Here is a 26,672-nt window from a genome sequence, read left to right on the forward strand (position 1 = left end):
CGGACGCAGTTTGTAGCAGAAGCCTCAAAGGTGTCGTTTCTGTCGCTCATCTCGGTGGTGATACAGAGATACTTCTAGCAGTGTTTGGTTTTCTTTGAACCGCGTGGTGGCGCGTCCTGCTAAAACGCAGGGACTCAACGTCCGTCCTCAAGGCGGCGCTGTCCAGCGGGCTTCACGGGTCTCTCAATCTCGGCAATGAAAAGCTTCGAGCTGTCAATTAAGGGCTCGAGAGGAAAGAAAAGCCAAAATCAACCCCCTCCCCCCCCCCCCAGGAGTGGAGTTGTGCGCTCATTAAAAGGGTTAAAGGACACTGGGAGGCTCTGAATGAGACAGTTCCATCATGGAGACGTGCCGACTGGCCTCACAGACCCGCAGGGAGGAGTTCGGTGACTGTGGAAGACCATGCTCCTTGACCTGCCCTTTCACTTCCCCTGGTCCAGTCCTGGTCCCGCAGGGTCAGTGTGTGTCTGCAGGAGGTCCAGTCTGGTCCCGCAGGGTCAGTGTGTGTCTGCAGGGGGTCCAGTCCTGGTCCCGCAGGGTCAGTGTGTGTCTGCAGGAGGTCCAGTCTGGTCCCGCAGGGTCAGTGTGTGTCTGCAGGGGGTCCAGTCTGGTCCCGCAGGGTCAGTGTGTGTCTGCAGGGGGTCCAGTCCTGGTCCCGCAGGGTCAGTGTGTGTCTGCAGGAGGTCCAGTCCTGGTCCCGCAGGGTCAGTGTGTGTCTGCAGGAGGTCCAGTCTGGTCCCGCAGGGTCAGTGTGTGTCTGCAGGAGGTCCAGGAGAATCAATCAGTGTGTCTCCAGGTTAAGCATCTTTTAGAAGAGCTGAGAGAAACTATTTAACTGGTCCAAGTAATAGTGACACACAAGCCCAGTGCAGAATATGATTTCTATGACTCTGTATTGTGGTGCTCTAGCTGGCTGCTGTCGGTGTGGCTCAGGCCAGTGAGCCTCAGGACCAGCTGGCTCAGAGGGCTCATCTCTGGGCATAGCAGGGTCTTATGTTGATAGGAGTTTTGCTCAGTGCTTTCTGCATGTAGCCAATTCTATATTTCTGTTTTTTGTATGTTGAACAGCAGTGAATATTGGTCTAATTCAGCCCTGCATACTTTGTTTTTCACTGCTGTACAGGGCAAAGGGTTGGATTACACTTGCAAATATTCACATTCTTATGGATATTTGCACATATCTTGCAAATATTCAGTTTCCTGTGGGAGGGTTGATGCTGAATAGCCTCTTTCATATTGCATAGTGCCTTCTTCCTCAGTGCCTTCACTGCCAGGTCAAAACGCCCCAAGGAGCTGATAAGTCAGATGTTTCTCTCCCATCTAGTGGTAGGTGTGTGTAACTACACATAAAACTCCACATACTGCCCTATGATGAATATGTGAATATTAGTAGTGATGGACAGAAAGACAGACAGCAGGATAGTAAGACTACCGGACAGGCAACTGATGACAGACACTTCTGATTTTCAGGACGGCAGTTTTATTGATGTCTGAAACACATGCTTTTAATTCAGCAATTTCACTCTCTGCCCACCCTCTCCGGGAGGGGGTTGCCCAATGTGACTGCCCGATCAGGTTCCGGTTCTGGTGCCCTCACTGTGCCGATGGCTCCGCTAACACTGGACGAAGACGGGCTCCAGGTTTATTTGAGCTGGTGTGCCCCAGACCCAGTCCTGCTGGGGTTTGCTCGAACCGCCGGAACACCAGACTCCGAACATGAGCGAGAGGAAACGAGAGGGGCTGGTTTGACCGTCGGCTTTCGCCTTTGATACACCGACCACCGTCCAGCAGCGCCCTCCTCTGGTCGTCCACAGCATTGCAGCGGTGCTCTCCGCTCCCTACAGACCGACGCCAGCTGTTCTTCCACTTCCTGTACCAGCATGTCCACCAGGTGGCGGCAGAGTGCTCCCAACACTACTTCATCCAGCAGCACAGGAAGGATTTGATAAGACCACACCAAATGTTTGCCAACAAGAGGAGCCATTCAGCCCATTTGGATGTTAGTACGGCACTGTCCCCTGGATCTCGTCCACGCGTTTTTTTGACAGAAAGCAGGGTATCGGCTTCAATGACATGGCTGGGCGGATTGCTCCCTACTCCTACCACCCTTGGCGTTAAGAGTTGCCTCCTGTTCCGGTCTGAAATGCACTTCCACACAGCCTGCCCCCGAGTCCTCTGATTCATTCTGTGAGTGCCGCGCGGCGCGGTTTTGAAATGAGTTGATCACGAGGCTCCAGCAGTGAGTGGGGCGTAAAGGTGGGCGCTCCAGCTCGCCTCTGAAGCCCATGGCCCGCTGGCAGATCCCCCTTCAGCCCTCCACCGTGGGCCTGGGGCAGCCTCGTGCTGCTGCTGCTGCACCACCCCCCCTGGGCACAGGGCGCCCTGTCAGAGGGAAGAGGTCGGACAGATCGGCTGCCTGCCGCGGAATTACAGGAGGAAGAGTCATTCTAACTCTGCTGCGCACGATGTGACGTCCACATCACCGCTACAGTGTGTGGACCGTGGCGGATGGACGCGATATGGTCTGTCGAGGGGGTTTCTGTGAACTGTGTACAGACCTTTCCCGCTGAAGCTGCAGTATTTTATAAGGTGGACGTGCAGCACTGGATTGGGAGAATGCTGGACACAAGGGCTACTGTGCGTTCCTGTATAACGGTATAGAATTACACACTGCCAAAGGAACAAGTTGTGTTAAGAGGCAAATAGGGAGGAGGAAGATGAGCATGATCTCGGAATGCTGCCAGTCGGATCAGCACAGGGAAGCGTGATGGAAAAGGGAAAAATATTTAAGGACTGTTCTAGTTTAATCACTCTGAGGAAAACGTGCACCTCTGTGCCTGCGCATGAAACGAAAACTTCTTTTAACTTCCGAGACGGACTTCAGACGGGAAAACGGGAACATTTCTCCAATGTGTCCGTGGGGCCTGATCCGCAGTGTCCGTCGAGCTCTCGGCGTGTGCCGCTCGTATCCGAGCGTGGCTCGCTGGCGCCCGCGTGCTGACGACAGGGCCGCTACAGCGAACAGGCCGCAGCGCCTTGTCGATCCCCAGGCGTCCCGGGCTCCTCCGCTCGGAACGTCGGCACAGTGAGGTTCCAGCCCGGAATCGCGGGGAGCTCCACGGCGCCCCGAATTCTGATCCCCCTCCCTTTCCATCAGTACAGCACCGCGCAGCAACAAGAAACAAAACAGTAACAAAGGTATAAAAATAAAACAAAACGGCAGAGTCCTCATAATTCAGGGAGAGGGCACCGTATGCGGGCATCCTGGCCCGGAGCAGCAGGCGCTCGGGGGCGCAGCGTGATGGGAGAGAGCCCCAGCTTCACCCACAACACAAGAGGCGGTGGGGAGAGTCACACTGAACACAGGACCGCAGACAGGTGCAGTGTGGGTGTGTGACCCGCACGCGTGTGCAGCGTGTTTGTGTGCCGCTGTTGTCAAGGAGCGGACAGAGCGCAAACTCAGACGCTGTACCGTTAACCCCTCTGTGTGTGGTCTCTCCCCCACCCCCCCCATCTCACACCGACGCTGCCCTGACACACCTCCCGTGTCTGGTCTGGTTTAAAGCCCAGCTTCAAAGCAGACACCTGGCCTGGCAACAGCGGGCGAACGCACACAGCTCGACACTCCGTCAGATGCCCTCGTGAACGGTCTCTCATGCCCCTGCTGCACCAGGACGCTAGCTGCGTGTTAAAAGCCAGCGTGACCAAAGCTCAGCTGCGGCCGTCTGCGGGTCTGCACAACCTCTCCTCTGTACGCCGAAGTCCTAAGACAGCAGGGGCAAGCAAGCAAGGTTGAAACGCACAGTGCTCGAGTCCTAACCAGACAGTCTGAAATACCGCAGGGCACTGGCTGTTTCTCGTTCTGAAACTGGCCCCTCGGGGGCCTGCTGGGGGAAGAGGGCTGGGGCTGACTGAGAATAAGCAGGTGTGCTGCCTGGTTAGGGGGTGTGTGGGCAGGTTAGTCCAGTACTACTGGGTTGGTTATTAAGGGTAGTAGGGAGGTTGGTTTTGTTAGTTGGTGATTGAGAGGTCTGGTTAGTTAGCAAGCTGCTGGGAGTGTTGGATATTATACGGGTTATGCTGGTCAGCATAACCTCAGAGGTCAGCAGCTCTCGTGCCTTCAGGTTTGCTTGAACAATTTCAGTGGAATCCAGGATAGCTGACACTTTTCTGCCTCTTGCAAATCTACAGGTCCCAACAACATAACTGCATGGCCCAAAACTGCAAGTAATTACATCTCCAACATGGTGAAAGGAACAAAGCAGACAAGAGCTCTGTCTGCTAGCAGGTTGTTTATCAGCAATCTGCTTCAACCACATGGCTGGGTCGCATGTTCCAGACTCCTGCAACCCTTTGCGTAAAGCAAACTCTCCTGTTCTCTGAGGATTTTGAAATGCACTTAAACCTAACCTTAGTTCCCGAAACAAGGAAATCGGTCTGTGAGAACGAGTTCCTCAAAGTTCCCCTCTCCGCAGGACACGGGTTTCACACGATGGCTGTTTGAACAGGTCCAGTAACTCTTGCAGGTTACAATTTACTTTTCAATTACGGCCCTTTGCAAAATAAGACTGGCTGCGGGCCCCAGGCCGGCAGAGTATCTGTTCTGTCTCACTCTTCTTAAAGGGGTATCTCCTTACTAGTGACAGCGGGGAGGTTTTCAAAGCCTCCCACAGCACAGCCAGCACCGCTGGAGAGTGGGACTCTGAACATGACTGATGCACGGCTCTGCAATATTTTGTAAAGCACTGCCCTGGCGCGAAAAAGCTTTGAGAGTTGTTCTTCAGGCCTTTTAATTGCAGCTAGCTGTTTAATTTACAAGCGTCCAGGCCTTTACTGGCCCCACATGCAGGCGCTGAAATAGGTATTAGCATTCTGGGGCATAAAAGGATGAACTCAACAGGACAATTTGCCTGAACGAAGGAGTGTTCGATCATTCCAGGGGCGGCTAAAGCTGAGGTTAATAAACAATATTTATTGCACAAAACAGCCTTGTTTTAGATGCCGTGACGGCTCTGCCACCTGCAGCTGTGTCCGTTCGGGTGTCGAAATGTCAGAAGTTACGGAAATAAACCGGACCTGTATCATGTCCCCCCCCCCCCTCAGCCCCCCAGACATTTACCTCTAAACAAGAGGTACCAGCCCTCAGTGCTTGGAACAGGAACAGCAGCACATAATACTGGGGAAACGGCAAACACGCCTACGACAACACAGGTGTGTGGAAACGGACTGGCCAGGTGAGAGCTGGAATGCCATTCAGTCAGTTTGAAGTTTTCCCCGTCCGCCTGTCGGGCGAAAATCTTCCCTCCTGCTCTGAGCCACTTACACCCCCCTCTGCTCCCCCCTTCCTCCCCCTCCGTCCTGCCCTAATCATCCTCCCCCCTCTCCGTCCTGCCCCCTGTCCAGGAGCCTGCCTCCTGCTCCTGCCCTCTTCATCCTCCCCCCTGTTTTCATCCCCCTCCATCCTGCCCTCTTCATCCTCCCCCCCTCCATCCTGCCCCCTGTCCAGGAGCCTGCCTCCTGCTCCTGCCCTCTTTATCTTCCCCCCCTCCATCCTGCCCCCTGTCTAGGAGCCTGCCTCCTGCTCCTGCCCCAGTGCCTCCAGCAGCAGCCCCATGGGGGTCCTCTTGAGCCCGATGCTCTCGATCTTGTTCTCCAGCTTGTTCTTGAGGTTCCTCAGGCGCAGGGAGGCGTGGATCAGGACCACTGCGGGACAGAGCAAGGGGACACAGAGGGGTCTGGTTTCAGCTAGACTGACAGAGGGAGAGAGACACAGTGTACAAGTTCACGAAGTACAGGCTCAGTGACCACAGCCTGGCCATAGACACTGGACACGGGCAGACCTGGCTGTCCAGAGAGGACAGGTTCAGTGACCACAGCCTGGCCATAGAGACTGGACACAGGCAGACCTGGCTGCCCAGAGAGGACAGGCTGCACACCCACTGCCAGTGGAGAGAAGCAGAGACAGAGGTGCACTTCCTACTGCACTGTGAGAAATACTCTGGGATTAGAGAAACATTCTTCCCCAAATGTACAAACCTAATCCCAGAATTCCCACACCTGCCAGAATCACAACAGGTCCCAATCCTACTGGGAGAGGGAGGAGGGAGGAGGGAGCTCAGTTGAACTGGCAGCCTGGTATGTGACTGCCTGTCCCAGCCTGAGGAACAGTGAGACTGTCTCCCGATAATGCTCAATGTGTTATATGTTGTATGTAACAGTCCGGTGATGTGTCTGTATTGTAAATGTCTGTAGACATTGTGTTGATTGTATGTGCTTTGTCAAGACTGCAATTCATTGGTTATGCCAGTAAAGAGAGAGGGGGGAGAGACTGGGACAGCGAGACAGAGACAGAGGGGGGAGAGACAGCGAGACAGAGAGGGGAGAGACTGAGACAGCGAGACAGAGACAGTGGGGGGAGACAGCGAGACAGAGACAGAGGGAGGAGAGACTGAGACAGCGAGACAGAGACAGAAGGACACAGCGAGAGAGATCCTCACCCAGGATGGGGAGGGTGATGCCGAGGAGGAACACCGCCACCCCACCCAGCACACTCAGCAGGAAGTAGCTGGCCCCCATGATGGCTATCACAGCCACCGAGGGGTGGTTCCTACGGAAACGCCGCACGGCACTCTGGTTCTCAGCTGCCCACACGAAGCCCAGGAAAACCAGGGTCACTACAGCGCCCCCTAGCAGCAGCTGCAGGGGTTGGAAATAACTACGGGCAAAACAGAGGAGACAGGCGAGTCGCGGACTGTCTGCAGAGAAGGAGCAGAGTGACGTACGATGACAATCACCCTCCCACACAGACCTGCACCGCTGACTCGCCACACGGTGTTAACAGTTACACAGGAAAGAAACGCCAAAGTGGTTAGCAACGCAATGCCAGGCACAGAACGGAGCACACCCCAACACTGCATCGTCTGATGCGGCTGAAAATCAGCCATTGTGCAGCGTGTCCATATTTATAGCACAGGCTGTGGGTTAACGGGACAATCCCAAAATTTCGCATTTTGCATTGTTTTTTTTTTTTGGGGTGGGGTGGGTTGGACATTGTGATGCCGCCCTCCGCACGGGGGGAAGGTTTGTGCTGATGCACCGCCAGGCAGGGGCTGCCTCCTGGCCTTATTTATGTGTCGTACACGCCCAGGGTCTCCAGCAGCACGGGCAGGGCTGTCCGGCACACGGACAGAACGCACCAGAGGCGAGGCTTCTGCCATTAGAAACAGCGAGAGAGCAGGGGAGATCAAGCGAGCTGCACAGAGTTATTCCTACAGCATCGGAGCAAGCAAGCGTTTAACGTTACCGCTAAGGGGGTTTCAGAAAGTATGTTTTCCCGTGCATGACGGCAGCGAACCAGTGTTTGTCCAGCGGTTAATATGAGCTGTCATGTAGATGCAATCTACCCCTGTACAAAATTCTGTATACAAATGCAGTTTCCTTACCCAACTATGAACAGAACCACCAACGCAGAGACGAAATAGTTGGACTGGTAGTATAGCAGGTTGTTGATGATGCGGTTGTTCCATCGCTGCAGGTCTCGAACATCCGGCACCGCGAACCGAGCCGAGCCCAGAATGAAATCATCCAGGCTCCGCAGAGGAGGAGGCTGAACGTCGGCCATCTTGGAACAGCGAGACTGTCGGGAGGAAAGGACTACAGCTCCCAGAGCGCACCTCGAGGGAGGGGCAGGGTGGCGTCTTGCAGGACTACATTTCCCAGAGTCCACAACGGTTCCTGCTGCTTAACAAAAGATGAACTCGGCGGAGGATGCAGGTTGCAGGTGATGGTGGTACTTCTCCGTAGTGCAAAAGATGACGGAAAGAATTAAGAACGATCTATTGTTGTCATCATAGCAGTAGTATTTTACAGTATGTTAAATGGACCACCGCACAATTATATACCTGACAGAGACTGAGTTTGAGTTTGAGTATTTCGGTGTTCCGAAAGGAAGAAATGTTTCTCTCAAGAAACACCTACGTGAGAACTTGAAAAAAGGTGCAAGCGAGAGGAGGCCTTTCAGTCCATCTGACCAATCTGGTAATTGAGTCTCATCCAGCTGTTTGCCAAGGTATCGGCTTCAACACCATGGACGGGCAAACGTGTTCCACACCCCCACCACCCTCTGTGTAAAGAAGCGCCTCCTGTTCTCGATTTTAAAGGCGATGCCCACGTAGAAGGAAAACTGAACACTGGTGTTGTCCAGAGTTAATCCCTCTCCTGTTCCCACCACTGTGTTAGCAGTTATTGCAGACGATATTTCATGTAAAAATGATACTAAGATCCTGGAATGAAAGAATGTGGATATAACAAATAAATAAAATGTTTAATTACATATTATTCATATATATATATGTATCCATTCACGTATTCATTTTGAAATGTTTTATTATTTAAATCATATATATTATTTTATAATGTGTATGTTATAAAAATATACATTTTCTTTCTACATAAAGTATTCTATTTTTACTTATAAAGGGTGAAATATTTTCAATTTTTATTATAAACTTTGAAATATTCTCCGTGGCGATTCTCCGGATCCAGTTGTAGACATTGGGTTCTGTGCAATTGCCGCTTATATCCACAAGGGGGCGGCAGAGAATTAACAGAGAAGGATGGTGCTCGTGCTCCCTGCTCCTGCCTGGATTCGATCCCGGTCGCCCTCTGATTTATTTATTTATTTAATAATAATAATAATAATAATCGCCTTTCTGGAAACTCCACTCAAAGCCCTTCACAGGTAATGGGGACCCCCTCCACACCCACCTGGATGATGTGACAGCAGCCAGAGTGCACCAGTCCTCTCCCCACACACCAGCTCTCAGTGGGGAGGAGAGCAGAGTGATGAGGCCAGTTCAGAGAGGGGGGTTATTAGGAGGCCATGATTGGTAAAGGACAGGGAGGGAATTTGGCCAGGACACTAGGGGTAACACCCCTACTCTTTTTGAGAAAATCTTTGAGATTTTTAATGACCACAGAGAGTCAGGACCTCGGTTTTACGTTTCATCCAAAGGACGGCGCCTTTTTACAGTATAGAATCCACGTCACTATACTGGGGCATCAGGACCCACATGGACCACAGGGTGAGCGCCCCCTGCTGGCCCCACTAACACCTCTTCCAGCAGCAGCCTCAGTTTTTCCCAGGAGTCTCCCCTCCAGGTACTGGCCAGGCTCACTCCTGCTGAGCTTTAGTGGGCTGCCAGCTGATATGGCTGCTGGCCATATTACAGTTGGCCCAGCACCGCTGCTTAGACAGGCTCAGCTTGTCCACCACAGGAGAAATCAGCTGGACACCAGTAACTAGGGTGGTCCTGTTCCTGCCAGGATTTTATCAGAGTCACTGGTGGTCCCAGAGCCACACAGTGCCACTCTAGCCCATGGGGAATTCTGCTGAGCCACAACACCAGGGCTCTGGCACGGTTTCACACTGTGTGGCTTTCAGAGGGGGTGACGTGGCTCTGTGCACGAGCCCTGTTGCACTTCTCCCTGTAGCTGAAGTCATAAAACACTACAACAGTTACAGGCAAGAGGAGCCCATCGGCCCATCTGGCCTGCTTAATAGCTAGCTGCTGCAGGAACAGATCTCCGGATCTCACCCAGCTGTTTCCTCAAAGAAACCTGGTTCAACAACATGGCTGAGCAGCTTGTTCCACACTCCCACACCCCTTTGTGCAAAGAAAGGGCCGCCTGTTCTCAGTTTCAGATGCACTTTGATGTAGTGCGCACTTGTGTCCCCTGATCTGTGTTCCACTGACTCTGTCAGTGCCTGGGAGGACCGTGAATACTGGCATCAGGTCCCCTTGACAGTTTCTCTGTTCAGGGCTGAAAAGGCTCAGCTTCTTCAGCCTGTCAGTGAAGGATGTTCCCATTCCCTCAGGCTCTCAAATGTCTATAGATTCTCTTCTCTGGACTGATTCTATAAGGTGGTGACAAGAATAATACACACTATTCTAAACTGTTTCAGCATTGTTTAAGCGTGTTAAACAGTTTTTATATCACACCCCTGATTGGCGACGCTTTTTCATTACTCTGTATCCTGACATTCTCCGCACTGCTTCCTCGCAGCGCCTGGAAGTGAAGACGTGTCAGCGTAGACACCTCAGAAGCAGCCTCTTCAAGCTGCGCGCTTCTCGTGTCGTATTTATAGCTGGTGTTTCTGCTACCTGCGTGTCACACCTGCACCTGCCCCTCAGCAAGCGCCAGTATCACTCAGAGCCCTTCCAGGGCTGCAGGAGGGCTCTGGTTCTGCTCCGGACCGCAGCCCTGCCCCGGCTGGACCTGGGAGAGAGGTGACCTGGCCAGCGGTCAGTCAGAAGAGCTGTGTGTGAGGGCTGGGAGACAGGGCTGCCATCACGCACACCAGACACAGAAAATAAAAGTGTTTCTACTGCATCTGTCTCTCTGTCCAGTCTGGGTGTCTGGGTCTCTATGTGTGTGTCTGGGTCTGTGTGTGTGTGTCTGGGTCTCTGTATGTGACTGTGTATGGCTGTGTTTGTGTGTGTGTCTGGGTCTGGGACTCTGTGTTTATGTGCGAAAATGTCTTGTTATGTCTTTTGACAGAATAGCTGCGAATGCTGTTATATCATGTTACAGCCCTTTAAAATGGAATTGTAAAAGTACCACACAGGCTTCACAGAACCTAATTGCTTTTGCTTCTGAAATGAAATTGTAGGAACTGAGTGTCCTGGAAAATTACTGCCCTGTGTCTCCCTGTGCTCTGACCTGTTTCAACCATGCAGTGAACTGTTACAGGTGTGGTCATTGCTCAGATGACTCTCCAATCCTCTTAATCCACCTTTGTAAAGCTTGTTCTCTAGTACCATACTCACACACCGTTCACAAGCAGTGTATTCCCAGTGACAGGAATCACTCCCCAGCAGTGTACCCTGTCAGAGTACCACTGTGTGTTCTGCAGAGTGTGTGCTGAGGGGTCCACAGTGCCTGAACTGGACAGGGAGGGAAGGGCTCTGTGTCTGAGGAGCTCAGCGATGTGTGAGATGGCTCCAGTTGGTTTAGATCAGACTGGCCCAACGCAGCCTCCTCCAAGACACCCCTAATACAGCCTGTACTCAACAGGCCGCACTACATGTGTAGGTGTGTGTGTGCATGATTAGGTGTCTGTGCATGTGCATGCATGTGCCTGCCTGTGTATGTGTGTGTGCATGTGTAGGTGTGTGTGCATGCATGTGCCTGCCTGTGTATGTGTGTGTGCATGTGTAGGTGTGGGTGTCTGTGCATGCATGTGCCTGCCTGTGTATGTGTGTGTAGGTATTTGTGCATGCGTGTGTATTTTTCTGCGTGTGTAGTTATGTGTGCGCATGCCTGTGTATATATTTGCATGTAGGTGTCTGTGTATCCCTGTGTATGTCTGTGTGTGCAAGCCTGTGTATATATTTGTGTGAGGTATATGTTTGCCATTGTATGTCTGTGTATATCTGTGTGTATTTATATGTATGTGCCTGTCTGTGTGTTTGCCTGTGTGTGTGATTTGTTCTGTGGTCAACCTGGTGTTAAACAGATGAAGAAGGGAGCTCTTTCTCTCTCTCCCACCTTATTTCAATCTCTCCATCATTTTCTTCTTCCCTCACTCCTCATCCTTCTCCCTCCCACCATCCACCTCTCTCTCTCCAAGTCTCTCTCCCTCCTTCTATCACTCCTTTTTCCTCGCTCTTCTCCTCCCTCCATCTCTCCTCCACTATTCCCTCTCCTCCTCCTGTCTCTCGCCCAGCTCTCTCTCATCCCTCCATCTCTGTGCTCTTATCTGTAATGAAGTCTGACTGTGACTTTTAATTAAGAGCCAGAGTAATTCAATGGGCTTAATTAATCACCACTGACCAAACGAACGAGGGGGCTGGAATGCATTTGCATGAGTCCTGGTTAATAAATTGTCATTCTGAAAAAAAGTTTATCATTTTATAATTATAAAGCAGCGAGTAACACTGGGAGAGATGAAAGAGAAACAGGGAGAGAGAGAGCAAGAGAGGGAGACAGTCCAGGGCATCCAAACAAAAGCCTGCTTGAAATATACATATATTAAAATAAATGTTTTTAAATATAATTGGATTGTTCTGCTTTTCCAACACTGCCACAGCTGTGTGCTAAAACAAGACCCCCCCCCCCACCAAACAAGATCTGAAGCGTGCCAATGAGCTCTGTGGGGATCTTCAGGAGATGCCGCCATCACAGCAGCCCCGCCTGCCTCTGTGAGACCTGCGCCAGATATATCGCCTCCCTCCGTGCGTGAGCGTCTGCATCAGGCCCCGCACAACGCACGCGCCGTGTCTGCCCTGCTGTGTGCCTGGTGTTGACCGGGGCGGGGGAGAGAGGCAGAGAGAGGGAGAGGAGAGGAAAGCAGCAGGAAAGGGGCCGGAATAAGAACGAGAGAACATGAGGACCAAGGAAAAGGTTACAGACCTTCTGGCGCTTGGAAGCTTATTGATCCCAGGATCTCACCCAGCTGCTTCTGGGTAGAGGCCAAGGTACCAGCTTCAGCTACGCGGCTGGGCAGCTTGTTCCACACTCCCATTGGAAATAACCTTTATTGCCCTGAAGGGAATTTGTCTTGCACATCAAGAGCCCATAAACATGTAACATATACGACGATAGTACCATACAACGGTACAATACCGTGATGCACAGAAACATTCAACAACATCGCTCAATAAGAACTCTCTCAGTAAGATTTAAAGGAAACAGACAATTAGCTTGTGAGGAGTCTAAAAAGAACAATAATAAGATCCTCACCTGCAAACAGTGTTTGTCATTGTTCAACAATTGAGTGCCGTCAGGTGGGAAGGAAGCAAATGCTCTCTTTGTCCTGATACAGGGGACTGGTACTTCCTCTCAGAGGGCAGGAGAGTATATTCTAAAAAGCGTGGACGAGAGGGGTCATCTAAGGTCTTTCGTTCAAGATGAACGATATGTCCCTCTGTGAGACACGTTCTTGAGTCCAAGGCTCACTTTGCTGAACTTATTTTTGTTCTGCAAGGACAAGCAACCTCCCCAGCTTAGAATGCAAAAGGTGAGAATCCTCTGAAAAAAACTCTTATTAGATTGTGCTTTCTACATCAAAACTTCCTTTGTTGCCTCTTCACATCCCTTACCTCCGCGTACTGATGTCCCAAGACAATTTACAAGCAATAACAACGCCAAGGTGTTGATATTCATTCACTCTTTCACATCAGTTCCATTTCTGTCCTGTCTTAAGTGCACTCCCACAGTGTGTCCGCGTGTGCCCAGCTGTACAAATGCATGCAAATGCAAGAAGCTTTGGAAAAAAGCGTAAGACAAATGAATCGGTAATTAGTCATTTCTCCCTGTTTTTTTTCCACTGGGCGCTGGCAGGAGCCTTGAAGATGCACCAGAATGCTGTCTTTCAGGACCCTGAACTTGCATCGCTGACAGTACACCACTTAACGCCCCCGCGGGCTAGCAGTGAGAGCTGCACTGGGAGAGAGGGTGGGAGGCAGTGTGGGCTAGTGGTGAGAGCTGAGGCACTGGGTGGGAGAGATGGAGGCAGTGTGGGCTAGTGGTTAGAGCTGAGGCACTGGGAGAGAGAGAGGGAGGCAGTGTGGGCTAGTGGTGAGAGCTGAGGCACTGGGAGAGAGAGAGGGAGGCAGTGTGGGCTAGTGGTGAGAGCTGAGGCACTGGGAGAGAGAGAGAGGGAGGCAGTGTGGGCTAGTGGTGAGAGCTGAGGCACTAGGAGACAGAGAGGGAGGCAGCGTGGGCTAGTGGTGAGAGCTGAGGCACTGGGAGAGGGAGGGAGAGAACTGTGGGGGGTGTGCAGACACACTCCAGCAGTCCCAGGGACTAATTGAATAATCTAATGGAAGCTGATGTAAACTCAGCTGTTATCCCTCATGAAATCACTGAGAGCAGATGCGTGGTGAAAACAGGAATGGCATTTAGCTGCACTGTGCTCATTCATGTGGAGCCGCAGTTCTCTGGGCTCTTTTAACACAAACGCAGGCCTGCTACTAACGCGACAGACACCAGAGAGAGAGAGAGAGAGCCCAGGGCTGGGAGGAGATCGCAATGAGTTTACTAGTGCGGCCGCATGCTGCAAAATTCCTGCAGTACGTCGAGCCCAAACCTGTTTTGGTTTTGCAGTGGAGTAAAACATAAGTAAGATCTTCAAGCATGCCGACAACACGTGACTGGAAGAGGGACACAGAATCAACCGGCAGCAAATTCTAACAGTTATTCCTTGTCTTTTAAATTTAAAACATTTCATCCCTAAGTAAAGGCAAAGGCCTTCCCATACAGGAGGGTGCAGCCCCCTCTGTGTGACACGCAGCCCCCCCCGGCACAGCAGGTCAGGGAGAGAACTGAGCGGTTCCCTCGCTCAGTTAAATTAGGGGAGACCTCAGGCAGACAAGATCGCTCAAGCATAAAGAGGGTTTGAGCCAGGACACCAAAGTACTCATACAAGTAGTGCCCTGTGATCTGTAATTACGATCTAGTCAGGAGCTCAGATTAGCACCTCACCCAAATCACAGAGCCTCCTACAGAACATTGTCCCCAGTCACCAAATTGTGCCAAGAGCGCCACCTACTGCTGTCAGTGCTGTCAGAGAGAGCTGCATCGCTCCTCCAGTCACTGCTGTCTGTGCTGTGGGCACTGGGGGAGCGACTGAGGCCCCTGTGAGCTGTCAGTGCTGTCAGAGAGAGCTGCATCTCTCCTCCAGTCACTGCTGTCTGTGCTGTGGGCACTGGGGGAGCGACTGAGGCCCCTGTGAGCTGTCAGTGCTGTCAGAGAGAGCTGCATCTCTCCTCCAGTCACTGCTGTCTGTGCTGTGGGCACTGGGGGAGCGACTGAGGCCCCTGTGAGCTGTCAGTGCTGTCAGAGAGAGCTGCATCTCTCCTCCAGTCACTGCTGTCTGTGCTGTGGGCACTGGGGGAGCGACTGAGGCCCCTGTGAGCTGTCAGTGCTGTCAGAGAGAGCTGCATCGCTCCTCCAGTCACTGCTGTCTGTGCTGTGGGCACTGGGGGAGAGACTGAGGCCCCTGTGAGCTGTCAGTGCTGTCAGAGAGAGCTGCATCGCTCCTCCAGTCACTGCTGTCTGTGCTGTGGGCACTGGGGGAGCGACTGAGGCCCCTGTGAGCTGTCAGTGCTGTCAGAGAGAGCTGCATCGCTCCTCCAGTCACTGCTGTCTGTGCTGTGGGCACTGGGGGAGCGACTGAGGCCCCTGTGAGCTGTCAGTGCTGTCAGAGAGAGCTGCATCGCTCCTCCAGTCACTGCTGTCTGTGCTGTGGGCACTGGGGGAGCGACTGAGGCCCCTGTGAGCTGTCAGTGCTGTCAGAGAGAGCTGCATCGCTCCTCCAGTCACTGCTGTCTGTGCTGTGGGCACTGGGGGAGCGACTGAGGCCCCTGTGAGCTGTCAGTGCTGTTCGAGAGAGCTGCATCTCTCCTCCAGTCACTGCTGTCTGTGCTGTGGGCACTGGGGGAGCGACTGAGGCCCCTGTGAGCTGTCAGTGCTGTCAGAGAGAGCTGCATCTCTCCTCCAGTCACTGCTGTCTGTGCTGTGGGCACTGGGGGAGCGACTGAGGCCCCTGTGAGCTGTCAGTGCTGTCAGAGAGAGCTGCATCTCTCCTCCAGTCACTGCTGTCTGTGCTGTGGGCACTGGGGGAGCGACTGAGGCCCCTGTGAGCTGTCAGTGCTGTCAGAGAGAGCTGCATCTCTCCTCCAGTCACTGCTGTCTGTGCTGTGGGCACTGGGGGAGCGACTGAGGCCCCTGTGAGCTGTCAGTGCTGTCAGAGAGAGCTGCGTCGCTCCTCCAGTCACTGCTGTCTGTGCTGTGGGCACTGGGGGAGCGACTGAGGCCCCTGTGAGCTGTCAGTGCTGTCAGAGAGAGCTGCGTCACTCCTCCAGTCACTGCTGTCTGTGCTGTGGGCACTGGGGGAGCGACTGAGGCCCCTGTGAGCTGTCAGTGCTGTCAGAGAGAGCTGCATCTCTCCTCCAGTCACTGCTGTCTGTGCTGTGGGCACTGGGGGAGAGACTGAGGCCCCTGTGAGCTGTCAGTGCTGTCAGAGAGAGCTGCATCGCTCCTCCAGTCACAGCTCTCTGTGCTGTGGGCACTGGGGGAGCGACTGAGGCAACAGCTTTGTGTTTGTCAGTGTAGTGCTGTAGGACACTACAGAATATACCCCAGTGCTGTGTAGTGCTGTAGGACACTACAGAATATACCCCAGTGCTGTGCAGTGCTGTAGGACACTACAGAATATACCCCAGTACTGTGTAGTGCTGTAGGGGTGGAGTGGTGGCACTGTGGCTAAAGATATGCACCTGTGGCTGGATGGTTGCTGGTTTAAATCCCGCAGCTTGTTAAGGAATCCTACTCTGTTGGGCCCCTGAGCAAGGCCCTTCACCCCAACTGCTCCAGGGGTGCTGTATAAATGGCTGACCCTGCGCTCTGACCCCCAGCTTCTCTCCCTGTCTGTGTGTCTCCTGGAGAGCAAGCTGGGGTCTGTGAAAAGACAGATTCCTAATGCAAGAAATTGGACAAAGTATATAGCCAATAAAGTGATCTTAGACACAGAATATTCCACATTATGTTCGGGGTGCTGTATGTATTTTGGCCCCAGGACTCTCTGTGGAGACATGCTGTGATATCGAGCTTGCTTGCTCTGTTTGTTTTTCCTGTGTTAAAGGGCTCATTGATCAATATCACAAGCAGATGGAAGACTTTTTAAATGGCACTCCTGATGAAACATTATGAAAAAGTAATTACTACGCAGCAACATGTCACAGATCTGCTAATGGAAAACCTGCAGAGGTATTACTGACAGAGAACAGAATTCCACTCCAACAGAGAGGGAGAGAGAGGAGTACATACTCAGAGCTGAGACACGACACACTGACCACACAGCGCAGGGCTGAGAGAGGAACACAGCCTGAGAGACACAGGGTGGACACAACACACTGACCACACAGCGCAGGGCTGAGAGAGGAACACAGCCTGAGAGACACAGGGTGGACACAACACACTGACCACACAGCGCAGGGCTGAGAGAGGGACACAGCCTGAGAGACACAGGGTGGACACAACACACTGACCACACAGCGCAGGACTGAGAGAGGGACACAGCCTGAGAGACACAGGGTGGACACGACACACTGACCACACAGCACAGGGTCGAGAGAGGGACACGACACTGACCACACAGCGCAGGGCTGAGAGAGGGACACAGCCTGAGAGACACAGGGTGGACAGGGTGGACAGGACACACTGACCACACAGCGCAGGGCTGAGAGAGGAGGCACTGTCAGTGAAATCCAGCTCCAGGAGGAGGATCAGCCTTGCTCTTGTTGAAACCAGTTTTCAGGCTTGTTCTGAGAAGCTGCTGGATGAGATCCAGGGATCAATCAGCTTTTAGCAAACGGGTGTGCTGGAAAAGAAGCTGGGCACCCTCCTCTCCTCCGGAACCTTTCTAGTGTGTAGCCAAACACCCTTCCTCTCCGTAACTGCAGCTTCCAGTTCTGGCTCATGGGAGAACCGGTGCCTATCCCAGCAAGCGATGGCCCCTGGCCAGTCCACCAGCAACACTCCCACACCAGGGCCGATTCTCCCAAAGGCTAATTCTCCAACCGACGTGTCTTTGGACTGTGGGAGGAAACCAGAGCCCCCAGTGGGCACCCAATCACAGACACTGGGAGAACACACAGACTGCACAAAGAGAGCACCCCACATCTGGGACTGAACACAGGGCCCCAGCCCCGCGAGGCAGTACCCCTATCCACTGCGCTGCCGACTTCACCGAGCCCTCCAAGCTGCAGGCACGTCTGCCGGGCTGTCTCCCCGAGTGCTGGTTCGTGTGCCTGTGCCTGCGCCCCCAAGCAGGGCAGGGCAGGGACAGCCCCAGAAAGCCAGCCGCCTTGCACAATAGCAAGAAGGCCGCGTGACGGGCTCATGCAGCCCCGACATCTCCAGCTCCGCTTAAAAGCCTTTTAATTAGGCGGAGCTGAAGCCCTCACGCTGGTCTCAGGGGGAGCTCTTACATGTGAAAGGAGCACGTCACCTGCGGCCCCGCTGAGCACAGCGCCACCTCTGTGGGCTGTTCCTCTCAAAACCTCATTACGGTCCTGCGAGGGGGGAGAAATCTTCTATAGTCCATTATTAATAAGGCGCTTTTCCGTGAATAGGCTGGCGCTCAAACCGACTTTTCCTCCTCCACACGGACGCCACCCCCCCGTCGCGGCTGGAAATCCGATCACGAGAGGAAAGACTCTGAGACTCTCTCGCCTGAGAGAGGGGCAGGCAGAGGAGGAGGGGGCAGGAGGGAAGAGGGATGAGAGAAGGCAGAGAGCGCGGAGAGGAGGAGGAGGAGGGAGGAGGGAGAGAGGGAGAGAGGAGTTAAATGAGTTTAATGTTATCAGCCAGCTGGGAAGCGCAGCTCTGCGTCTGTTGTGTTAAAGACTCTCAGTCTGACACCGGCCATCTCTTCCAGTCAGCTTCATCCCTGAGAGCACTGATCACAGCAGACACACACTGACACACACTGGTTCACACTTACACACACACTGACACACTACACTGACACACTGGCACACACACGCACTGACACACGTACTTACACACCACACTGACACACACACTAGCACACACACACTGACACACTACACTGCCACAGCGGCCAGTCTGCACCAGCAGCCCCACCTGGGAGACACACAGCGGCCATTCTGCACCAGTAACCCCACCTGGGAGACACACAGCGGCCATTCTGCACCAGCAGCCCCACCTGGGAGACACACAGTGGCCATTCTGCACCAGTAACCCCACCTGGGAGACACACAGCGGCCATTCTGCACCAGTAACCCCACCTGGGAGACACACAGCGGCCATTCTGCACCAGTAACCCCACCTGGGAGACACACAGCGGCCAGTCTGCACCAGCAGCCCCACCTGGGAGACACACAGTGGCCATTCTGCACCAGTAGCCCCACCTGGGAGACACACAGCGTCCATTCTGCACCAGTAACCCCACCTGGGAGACACACAGTGGCCATTCTGCACCAGTAACCCCACCTGGGAGACACACAGCGGCCAGTCTGCACCAGTAACCCCACCTGGGAGACACACAGCGGCCATTCTGCACCAGTAACCCTGCCTGCGCATGCTGAGAATATAAGAATATGATGTACGGAACTGCGGAGCACTGAGGATTTCGAATGTTCGGCTAGTTTGGGATTCGCGGCCCGGTCCTCGTCCCCGCCTCCCGACGAGCCTGTGTGTGGCCGGCTGGCCTCGCTGGAACCGGGCCTGCGGCTTTGCGTCCGACGTCGCCACGGGTTCACAGCGTTTCTGGACACGTAGCCCAGAGGCCGGTGACGGCTGGCGCCGCCCGAGAGCGGGCAGCCCTGGCACAGCACCGGGCACAACGCGGAGCAGACACAAACACGGCTCCGCTCTGTGAGGCACGCGGGGCCTGACTCAGACGCACACGCTGGGTGCAGGCAGCCGTGCCCGGCCTGTAGCTCAGGTTCCTGTAGCAGCCCGATGTACGGAGGTCACCACCAGCACGGTCCTGCCTCATCAGCACGACTCCTTCCACTGCTACCCCACATGTGTGGACTCTCCTGGCACACCTGAACACGCTGAGCACGATTATACTTGTACTGGTTAATGTTTCCGGGAATAAAAAACGTTTCCTTTGCTAATTTGAGAAGGCGATTCTTCCCCTCCTCCACTTTCAGATACAGCAAACAGCGAAGCAGCCGGAGGATTTTCATTAATTTGTCCTTCTGTCGCTGCCAGTAAGTATCTACATGCAGATTGTGTGCTACCATGCACGCTCTGGTGAGGCCAGCACTGTCCCTGCTATTTCACTGCTGAGCAGGCAGCAGTGTGGGAATCTGTTGCGAGCTGCTGGCTCGGTTCTTGTTCTCTGTTCCTGAGCTTTCTGATTTGTTTCACTGACCTGCTGTGAGCTCTAGAACTCAGGGAGAGACCGAGCCTGCCTGTGCACTCTTGTGGGTTCAAGAACACAGGGAGACCGAGCCTGCCTGTGCACTCTTGTGGGTTCAAGAACACAGAGAGACTGAGCCTGCCTGTGCAATCCTGTGAGTTCTAGAACACAGGGAGACCGAGCCTGCCTTTGCACTCCTGTGAGCTCTAGAACACAGGGAGACCGAGCCTGCCTGTGCACTCCTGTGAGTTCTAGAACACAGGGAGACCGAGCCTGCCTGTGCACTCTTGTGGGTTCTAGAACACAGGGAGACCGAGCCTGCCTGTGCACTCTTGTGGGTTCTAGAACACTGACCCTGTGCTCTGTCCTTCTGATGAGACATCAGACCAAGGCTCTGCTCTCGATGACACAATGATGCCAGCGTTCGGCCCCTGGGTTGTGGGAGTGACTCTGGATTAAAAGAACTTTCTGCTCGGTTCTAATACGAAGGCGTTTCAAAAGCAGACACACTCGGAGGGTCTCTAAAGAGATGTTTGCTCGAGTACAAACAGCCGAGTTTCCAAACCTCCAAGCCTGCCCAAACCTGCCCAAACTCCAGCAAAGTGGATTGTGCTGAGTCGGTGCCGCTGGAGCAGTACAGGTGATGACAGGTAACACGCACACTTCCCCTCAGCCCCCTGAGCCTCATTTCACTTCTTCTGCCTTCTCAGGTATGAGACCCTGTTAATTGTGCAATCTGCAGCTGCAAGGGTGTCAGTTACAAGACGCACTAATTGGGAAGGAGGTAATCGGGGATAAAAATACTGCGGCTCGTGGCAGGAGGAGGGGCTGTCGGGCCGCAGCCCGGTCCAGGGATTCTGCAGAACTGTCAGATCGCAAGATCCCAGTGTTCCAAGGAATCACAGAACTGCTCTGGTAGAGAGAGAGAGTAGCAGCAGTTCTGTCTGTCTACCTATGTGATCTGCCTAACTGTCTAATCTGTCTGTTTCTTATCTAATCTGACTGTCTAATTAGTCTGTCCGTAGGTCCATATTTTCACTTTTTTAGACACTTGTCTGCATTTCTGTCTAATGAGAAGCACCTTTAGGGTCATGGTGCTTTTTCAGAGCAAGCAGTCACTATGGACTATGGGAATGTGAATATCAATCCCAGAGCTAAAACTCAGTTGTCCCGAGCCAGTTAAAATTCCCGCTCCCTCAGTGTCTACACGACCCTCCCCGCGCCTGACCGTGCGGACGAGTCCAGCGACCCGGCACCCACTCTAACCAGCTAAAAGTAGAGCAGAAATTCAGGACAGGAAAAAAATACAAAGTCCGCCTCTCTCCTGTCAACACAAGCAGCACATCCCAGCAGACGAAAACCATCTTCAAATACACTCATTAACCGTGCAAAGATCGCGATTTCTGAACTCCCTGTGCTCGACGACTGCTCCTCCAGGCAGGAGGGCGAGGGGCAGGGGCTCCTCCAGGCAGGAGGGCGAGGGGCAGGGGCTCCTCCAGGCAGGAGGGCGAGGGGCAGGGGCTCCTCCAGGCAGGAGGGCGAGGGGCAGGGGCTCCTCCGGGCGGGAGGGCGAGGGGCAGGGGCTCCTCCGGGCGGGAGGGCGAGGGGCAGGGGCTCCTCCGGGCGGGAGGGCGAGGGGCAGGAGATCCTCCGGGCGGGAGGGCGAGGGGCAGGGGCTCCTCCGGGCGGGAGGGCGAGGGGCAGGAGATCCTCCGGGCGGGAGGGCGAGGGGCAGGGGCTCCTCCGGGCGGGAGGGCGAGGGGCAGGAGATGCTCCGGGCGGGAGGGCGAGGGGCAGGAGATCCTCCGGGCGGGAGGGCGAGGGGCAGGGGCTCCTCCAGGCAGGAGGGCGAGGGGCAGGAGCTCCTCCGGGCGGGAGGGCGAGGGGCAGGAGATCCTCCGGGCGGGAGGGCGAGGGGCAGGGGCTCTTCCGGGCGGGAGGGCGAGGGGCAGGAGCTCCTCCGGGCGGGAGGGCGAGGGGCAGGAGATCCTCCGGGCGGGAGGGCGAGGGGCAGGGGCTCTTCCGGGCGGGAGGGCGAGGGGCAGGAGATGCTCCGGGCGGGAGGGCGAGGGGCAGGAGATCCTCCGGGCGGGAGGGCGAGGGGCAGGGGCTCCTCCAGGCAGGAGGGCGAGGGGCAGGAGCTCCTCCGGGCGGGAGGGCGAGGGGCAGGAGATCCTCCGGGCGGGAGGGCGAGGGGCAGGGGCTCTTCCGGGCGGGAGGGCGAGGGGCAGGAGATCCTCCGGGCGGGAGGGCGAGGGGCAGGGGCTCCTCCGGGCGGGAGGGCGAGGGGCAGGAGATCATCCGGTCGGGAGGGCGAGGGGCAGGAGATGCTCCGGGCGGGAGGGCGAGGGGCAGGAGATCATCCGGTCGGGAGGGCGAGGGGCAGGAGATGCTCCGGGCGGGAGGGCGAGGGGCAGGAGATCATCCGGTCGGGAGGGCGAGGGGCAGGGGCTCCTCCGGGCGGGAGTGTACGGAGCAGGGGATCACGCCACCCTCTGCGCCTCCACAGGAGGTTAGTTGTGCACAGGGCGCCAGCGCCAATGGGACACCATGCTGGGATTGGAGCCCTTCCGGCCTGCTCCAGTACTTCGACACGCCTGGCTCGGCAGTCCTTCCCTGCTCATGCTGATTGTCAACGGAGCAGTTAAGGAGCCGGCTGCAGTGGGCTGGACACTGGGCTGCACTGACGGGACAGGCAAGCCCCAGCAGGGAGCTGACCAGGAGTCCTGGCCAGCGTGCCAGGGGTGCCGTGTTCTGGTGGACACACGGCCCTTGCACAGCTGGGATAGGAGCAACAGCGACTTCTACAGGATCGCACGCTCCGTCTCGAGAATCCAGCCTGGCCTGGGCTCCTCTGGGCTGGTCGTGTCAAAATGCAGAAGACGTCCAGCAGCCTCAGACGAGAGCTATCCGAGCAGAGGGTGAGAGAGAGAGAGAGAGAGAGAGAGAGGCGCAGAACAAGGAATAAAATAAGGAATCTCATCCCAGAATTTCCACTCCTGTCGAAACCGGAACAGCCCCCAGTCCTACTGGGGGAGGAAACTCAGCAGAGCTGCAGTCCGGTGGGTGATCTCCTGTCGCAGTCCGAGGAGCAGCGTGAGAGACTCTCAGATAATGACTTAGATTTTTGGTCTAAATGTCTAAGAATAATGTTTTTATTGTAAATATACGTTAACGTTTTTTTTTAGCAATTACACCTGCTTTGGCAACACTGTGATTCATGGATCAGGCCGACAGATCTCTCTCAATCTGGATCTGAGAGGAGAAGACAGGGACAGAGAGGAGGAGCAGGGAGAGGGAGAGGAGTAGGGGAGAGGGAGAGGAGGAAGAGGAGAGGAGCACAGGTAGGGCTGTGGGGGGGGGCTCGTGAACTCCCCGACAGAGCCCTCGCGCGCGCGTCGCTTGTTTGTTCTGTCATTCGCACCTAAACACGTTGCATCACGAGAACAGCACCGCACCTGGAGCCGAGAGGCTGACGGCGAGGGTGCAGAAGGGCCAGCCGGAGGAGGGAGAGGGAGTCCGGCGGCAGGCGGCGCCCGGGCGAGACGGGGTTTCCGACATGACGGGAGAGAGGCAGCCGCCCGGAGCGGCGGCGAGGCAGCCGTGAGCACGACCGCTCCCAGCACCAGACGCCGGCCACCTCGCCGGCACCCGCGCCGCCAGATCCCTCCCGGCTCCGCCCCTCGGACCCGCCTCCCCGCAGAGCCGGGGGCGGCCGGGCCGGTGCCGCGGCTCAGCTGGGAGAGCGGCTCCGCTGCGGAGGGGCCGGCGTGCGGACGCGTCTCTCCGGACGGTACGGCGCTCTGCGGCCGCGCCAGGAGGACCGAACTCCGGGACTTTTTCTCACCAACTGCGCGCGATTCCCCCCCCCCATAGAGAGACTTGCGCCGCACCAGGATACTTTTTTGGGGGGATGTATTTCTCTTTCGTCGGACATCAAAAAATAAGATGTTAACACAGTTCCTCCTGCAAACGGATTGTGCTTTAGCGCGCTTTGCTTTGCTCTTGCCCTGACAACGAGAAGCCCACTGACGGTGAAGGCTGTGAAGTGACAAGCGCGCGGTGGACGGGCAGGCTAGCTCGTGCCTGTCCTCGGGACAGCTGGGCTCTTCCACACCGAAGCGCACGGGGGCTCCCTCGCTCCGGTTCCTCGAGCCGGCCGGACCGCTCCGCCCCGCCCCGCCCCGCGCGCAGAAGGCCAGCTCGCGCTCGTCCCGGGACAGCAGGACTCCGATGCTTCGACACAGTGGAGCCCCCTGTCGGCGGTTCCTGCCCCGGAGGTGAGTGGCAATTCTCCTGCCGCTCGGAGCGCTGAGGGCAGAGGTGGTGGTGGTGGTGTGTGTGTGTGTGTGGTGGGTGGGGCGCTCACATATGCAAACCGCACGTCGCAAAGGGACTGATTAATGAAAGACGTGTTCAAATGGCCCAGCTGAACTTTTGTTTTAGAAGGATCTTACAAATCTTTCATTTTTTTCCGTGCCCGTAGTTCCGATCTCCCCGAGACCTTAGATGGTAAGTGGGTCGGTTCTGGGACTGGATCTCCAAGATCAGCCCGGGTCTCAGAGATCCGGCGAGCAGGAACATGTGACTCAGTTATCACTTTAGAGCCAACCTACCAGCAGGGGAGGAAAAACGCGTTTCTTGCTGGTGTCGGCGACGTTCAGGGTTCAGCACCTAGTTCGTGCTGCTGTTTGACAAAGACAGGTCGAGCTCTGTCTGCGTCCTGATATTGTTACCGCGCGGTCATGTGCACGCAGAGGATAACCGCGCGCGGCTCGTGCCCGTCGCGGTTACCTGTCCTCGAGGCGCTGGGTGCTGCGCGAGGGGTCGGGGAGGGAGGTGTTCAGCACGGCAGCGATCTCAGCGATCACTCCCCCCCCCCTCCGCCACGCCCATCTCGCGCTCCCAGCGCGCCGCCGTCCTGGAGTGCGCGCTCGCTCGCTCGCTCGGGGACGTGGGTGTGGATGAGTGACAGCTGGGGTCACCAGGCCTGGAGAATTGTGGGGCTCACATCCCGGTGAGGACAGGGCTGTAGCTCGAGCGAAGGTTTTGCTCCAGAGGTATAAAAGTATTAAATTTATTGTTTAAAGCCGACTGCTAAATTGCTAAACTGAGCGAGGCCCTTCACCCCAGCTGCTCCAGGGGCGCTGTGCAAATGGCTGACCCTGCGCTCTGACCCCCAGCTTCTCTCCCTGTCTGTGTGTCTCATGGAGAGCAGGCTGGGGTCTGTGAGGAGACAAATTCCTGATACAATTGTACAGTATATGGCCAAGAAAGTGATCTCATCTTAAATTAATTACCATGACAGCACAGACCACTTGGCTTAATAACAGCTCAGGGTGCAGCTCCCTGCACTCCTGACACGAACTACCACCTGTTTCTTGCTCTGGTTGGGTGCTGACTGTAGCCCCCTCCTGTGACGGACTGTCCACGCCGTGTGCTGCTGTCTGTCGGGCTGTGTTCTCTGCTGTCCTCTGCTGTCCTGAGAGACGGTCGCGGACAGGAAACCCAGCGCACACGCACATGTTCAGCTCCTCTGCTCTCATAATTCAGTCTGTCCGTGTACAGTAAGGGTTCCTTCTGCCGATCTGACCACTAGGGAGAACTTAAGAAGAGTAGACTATTCTGGATCCCCTGAGAGGAGTTTTTACTACATTTTCCACAGATATCTATCCCTGGTCACAGGCACTCAAAGGAAGTTATTCCCCTCAGTCTCTGGGATCCACAGGGACAGGTAATGGGACATGGTGGCTTGTCCAATCGCTGTCTTCCAGGAACACTGTCCCAGCCTTGGAGCTAGAGACACTGTCCCAGCCTCCGCGATAGAGTCACTGTCCCAGTCTCCGAGCTAGAGGCACCGTCCCACCTCTGAAATAGAGTCACTGTCCCAGCCTCCGAGCTAGAGGCACTGTCCCTCCACTGAGATAGAGGCGCTGTCCCAGCCTCCGAGATAGAGGCACTGTTCAACCGGGACCTGTGATTTACACCCCAGCCCGCCCAGCGCTGGTGCAGCTGTGTGAGTGTGTGTGAGCCTGTGTGTGTGTGGGAGTGAGTGTGCGCTTGTGCACATGTGTGTTAGTGTGTGAGTATGAGTGTGTGCATATCTGCATGTATGCATGCATACCTGTGTGTGGGATTGTGCATTTCTGCTTGTGTACATGTGTGTGCATACCTGCACATATGTGGGTGTGCGCGAGTGTGCGCTGTGAATGTGTGTGTACGTGTGTGCATGCCTGCACATATGTGGGTGTGTGCGAGTGTGCACTGTGAATGTGTGTGTACGTGTGTGCATGCCTGCACATATGTGGGTGTGTGCGAGTGTGCGCAGTGAATGTGTGTGTACGTGTGTGTGCATGCGCGTGTGCGCGAGTGTGCGCTGTGAATGTGTGTGTACGTGTGTGTGCACGAGTAGGCTGGTGTGCGTGAGGAGTGTGTGTACAGTATGTGTGCTCGTGTGCCCACAGGGCGTGTGTGAGTGAATAATGCTGTCTCATTACTAAGCCCAGGGATGTAATTCATCCTGTTCCCCTTCTGTTACGCTAAGTGGGTAGAATTTGATATTGTTATTTTTTCAGACTTTATTTCTGTCAGTTCCTGGCACCGGCCCGCAGTGATTGACATGGGGAAGTGCAGTCGCACGTTTTCCAAAACGAATTGTTTTTCTGATTTGATTTCCTCGCGGGGGCGATATGAAAGGGTGTGTGTTTTCTTGTTCTCGTCCTGCCACGGCACATCCAGAGGATTGCGGTCCGATTATTAGTTCAAAGTG

The 26,672-nt window shown here is 55.0% G+C and overlaps 1 protein-coding gene across 1 annotated transcript; it reads right to left on the minus strand.

Moving 5' to 3' along the window:
- Positions 1-1,463: 1,463 nt before the first annotated feature.
- On the minus strand, positions 1,464-7,653 carry praf2 (PRA1 domain family, member 2). Its single transcript, XM_088905339.1, has 3 exons — positions 7,443-7,653; positions 6,498-6,715; positions 1,464-5,703 (listed from the first exon to the last, which is right to left on the minus strand). The coding sequence occupies exons 1-3, from the start codon at positions 7,619-7,621 to the stop codon at positions 5,564-5,566; spliced, it is 537 nt and encodes a 178-aa protein (XP_088761465.1). The 5' UTR covers positions 7,622-7,653; the 3' UTR covers positions 1,464-5,563.
- Positions 7,654-26,672: the final 19,019 nt, after the last annotated feature.

This window comes from Atractosteus spatula, chromosome 2 (genome assembly GCF_055471065.1).
Source record: "Atractosteus spatula isolate fAtrSpa1 chromosome 2, fAtrSpa1.hap1, whole genome shotgun sequence".
NCBI classification, from domain to species: Eukaryota; Metazoa; Chordata; class Actinopteri; order Semionotiformes; family Lepisosteidae; genus Atractosteus; species Atractosteus spatula.